This window comes from Oryx dammah, unplaced genomic scaffold (genome assembly GCF_014754425.2).
Source record: "Oryx dammah isolate SB20612 unplaced genomic scaffold, SCBI_Odam_1.1 HiC_scaffold_4546, whole genome shotgun sequence".
Classification (NCBI taxonomy): Eukaryota; Metazoa; Chordata; class Mammalia; order Artiodactyla; family Bovidae; genus Oryx; species Oryx dammah.
In genome coordinates this window covers 1-3,124 of record NW_024074473.1, presented here as the reverse complement: position 1 = coordinate 3,124, position 3,124 = coordinate 1, and the positions used below count along the sequence as shown (strand labels likewise).

General features: G+C 61.5%; 3 protein-coding genes across 3 annotated transcripts; 2 read left to right on the top strand and 1 right to left on the bottom strand.

Moving 5' to 3' along the window:
* Positions 1-427: 427 nt before the first annotated feature.
* LOC120859920 (protein tas-like) lies at positions 428-1,465 on the bottom strand. Its single transcript, XM_040235830.1, has one exon. The coding sequence runs from the start codon at positions 1,463-1,465 to the stop codon at positions 428-430; it is 1,038 nt and encodes a 345-aa protein (XP_040091764.1).
* Positions 1,466-1,713: 248 nt separating this feature from the next.
* On the top strand, positions 1,714-2,142 carry LOC120859919 (50S ribosomal protein L13). The gene has a single exon (XM_040235829.1). The coding sequence runs from the start codon at positions 1,714-1,716 to the stop codon at positions 2,140-2,142; it is 429 nt and encodes a 142-aa protein (XP_040091763.1).
* Positions 2,143-2,156: 14 nt separating this feature from the next.
* LOC120859918 (30S ribosomal protein S9) lies at positions 2,157-2,549 on the top strand. Its single transcript, XM_040235828.1, has one exon. The coding sequence runs from the start codon at positions 2,157-2,159 to the stop codon at positions 2,547-2,549; it is 393 nt and encodes a 130-aa protein (XP_040091762.1).
* Positions 2,550-3,124: the final 575 nt, after the last annotated feature.

Below are 3,124 nucleotides of genomic sequence, written 5' to 3'. Positions count from 1 at the left end.
GTGAATTGCCCGCCTTGCTTCGAGCCTTGGCTGATCTGCCGCAGGAGCCGGATTTGATCTTCGTCGACGGACACGGCATTGCCCACCCGCGCGGCCTGGGTATTGCCGCACACCTGGGCGTGGTCAGCGGTTTGCCGACCATTGGCGTGGCCAAGAAGATTCTGACCGGGCATCACGCCGAGCTGGATGAGGCGCGGGGTGCATGCGTCGAGCTGCTGAGCAGTAGAGGCGAGCGAATCGGCTGGGTGCTGCGCAGTAAGGATCACGTACGGCCACTGATCGTTTCGCCGGGCAATCGGGTCAGCCTCGAGCGTGCGCCGGAGCTGGTGATGGCATGCGTCAGGCGCCATCGCCTGCCCGAGCCAACCCGGCTGGCCGATCGCCTGGCCTCGCGACGCGATGCCAGGAGCGATCAGCACTCTCTTTTTTAGGGCGCGGGGTTGGGCTGCGCCTTGTGAATCGCCTCGATGCCGGCGAGCACTTCCTCGGACAGCTTCAGCTCGGCGCTGGCCAGGTTGCTGTCCAGTTGCTCCAGGCTGGTGGCGCCTATGATGTTGCTGGTCACGAAGGGCTGCGCGGTGACGAAGGCCAGGGCCATCTGCGCAGGGTCCAGACCGTGCTCACGGGCCAGCGCTACGTAGCGTGAGCAAGCCGCTTCGGCCTGCGGGTTGGTGTAGCGGGCGAAGCGGCTGAACAGGCTGATACGTGCACCGGCCGGGCGGGCGCCGCCCTCGTACTTGCCGCTGAGCATGCCGAATGCCAGGGGCGAATAGGCCAGCAGGCCGCACTGTTCGCGAATCGCCACCTCCGCCAGGCCTACCTCGAAGCTGCGGTTGAGCAGGTTGTAGGGGTTCTGGATCGATACTGCGCGCGGCCAGCCGCGGCTCTCGGCCAGCTGCAGGAACTTCATGGTGCCCCACGGGGTTTCGTTGGACAGGCCGATATGACGAATCTTGCCGGCCTTGACCTGCTCGTCCAGCACTTCCAGGGTTTCTTCCAGCGGCGTGAAGTCCGCGTCGCGATGCTGGTAGCCAAGCTGGCCGAAGAAATTGGTCGGGCGCTCCGGCCAGTGCAACTGGTACAGGTCGATCCAGTCGGTCTGCAGGCGCTTGAGGCTGGCATCCAGCGCCGCGACTATGTGCTCGCGGTTGAATTTCAGCTGGCCGTCGCGAATGTGGCTGATGCCGTTACCGGGGCCGGCGATCTTGCTGGCCAGAATCCAGTCGGCGCGGTCGCCTTGGCGCTTGAAGTAGCTGCCGATGATCTGCTCGGTCCTGCTGTAGGTTTCGGCGCGCGGCGGCACCGGGTACATCTCGGCGGTATCGATGAAGTTGACCCCGCTGGCCTTGGCTCGCTCGATCTGGGCATGGCCTTCGCTCTCGCTGTTCTGCTCGCCCCAGGTCATGCTGCCCAGGCACAGGGCGCTGACGTCGAGATCGGTTCGGCCCAGTTTGCGGTATTCCATGGAGTGCTCCTTGGCTAAAAGAGTCATACAAGCAGGTTGATATTTTTTTCGCAATCAGGATAATCCGGCACCTCTTTCTGCGGTGGAAGTGATGCGCCGCCTGCCGAAGAATCTTGCCGTACTCTGGACGCGCTGACCCGAGCCCCCGATAGCGTCCGTATGCGGCTGCCTTTGACTTGTCAAAGTACGCACTATCCAGTAAGATCCGCCGTCTATTTTTTGCTGGGCGGCCCCTGAGGCTATAAAGAATGAAAACTTTTACTGCTAAACCGGAAACAGTAAAACGCGATTGGTTCGTCGTTGATGCTGCTGGTCAGACCCTGGGTCGTCTGGCCACCGAAATCGCGAGCCGTCTGCGTGGCAAGCACAAGCCTGAGTACACCCCGCACGTTGACACCGGTGACTACATCGTCGTCATCAACGCCGAGCAGGTGCGTGTAACTGGTGCCAAGGCCAGCGACAAGAAGTACTACTCCCACTCCGGTTTCCCGGGCGGCATCAAAGAGATCAACTTCGAGAAGCTGATCGCTCGTGCTCCTGAGCGCGTGATCGAGACCGCGGTCAAAGGCATGCTGCCGAAGAACCCGCTGGGTCGCGACATGTACCGTAAGCTGAAGGTGTACAAGGGTGCCGCTCACCCGCACACCGCTCAGCAGCCCCAAGAACTGAAGATTTAACGGAATAGTTCATTATGTCGGCGACTCAAAACTACGGCACTGGCCGTCGCAAGACCGCAACCGCGCGCGTATTCCTGCGTCCGGGCACTGGCAACATCTCGATCAACAACCGCAGCCTGGATACCTTCTTCGGCCGTGAAACCGCTCGCATGGTCGTGCGTCAGCCGCTGGAGCTGACCGAGACCGTCGAGAAGTTCGACATCTTCGTCACCGTAGCCGGTGGTGGTGTCAGCGGTCAGGCCGGTGCCATTCGTCATGGCATCACTCGTGCTCTGATCGAGTACGATGAGACCCTGCGCAGCCCGCTGCGTAAAGCCGGTTACGTCACTCGTGACGCCCGTGAGGTCGAGCGTAAGAAAGTCGGTCTGCGTAAGGCGCGCAAGCGTCCGCAGTACTCGAAGCGTTAATCGCGTCTACGCTTCCAAAAGCGCCCAGTTTCCTTACGGAGCTGGGCGTTTTTTATGGGCGTGGCAAAGTGCTGCGACAACGTGCCGCAGACGCGCAGGCCGCACGCGCCAAGGCTTTCGCCCGTCTCTTCGGGGGTAATTACCTTGTCAGAAAAGGGGCTTTTCTTTACCATTTGGCGAATTTTTTGCGCGGCCCGATTTTTACTTAGTAGAGGCCTGAACAACAGGCCACAAAGCTGATGGGAGACGACTGAATGAGCAATGACGGCGTGAATGCAGGCCGGCGTCGCTTCCTGGTTGCAGCCACCTCCGTGGTGGGTGCTGCAGGGGCGGTAGGTGCTGCGACTCCGTTCGTGGGGTCATGGTTCCCCAGTGCCAAGGCCAAGGCGGCCGGTGCACCGGTGAAGGTGAACGTCAGCAAGATCGAAGCAGGTCAGCAGATGGTTGCTGAGTGGCGCGGTCAGCCGGTGTTCATCGTGCGCCGTACCGAGGAGATCCTGGCCAACCTGAGCAAGATCGAAGGCAGCGTAGCCGATCCCGAGTCCGCTGCATCCGTGCAGCCGGAGTACGTGGAC

What these genes read in the sequence shown, in the direction of transcription:
- LOC120859919 (XM_040235829.1), top strand. Translation starts at nt 1,714, where the DNA reads ATGAAAACTTTTACTGCTAAACCGGAAACAGTAAAACGCGATTGGTTC.
- LOC120859920 (XM_040235830.1), bottom strand. Translation starts at nt 1,465, where the DNA reads ATGGAATACCGCAAACTGGGCCGAACCGATCTCGACGTCAGCGCCCTG.
- LOC120859918 (XM_040235828.1), top strand. Translation starts at nt 2,157, where the DNA reads ATGTCGGCGACTCAAAACTACGGCACTGGCCGTCGCAAGACCGCAACC.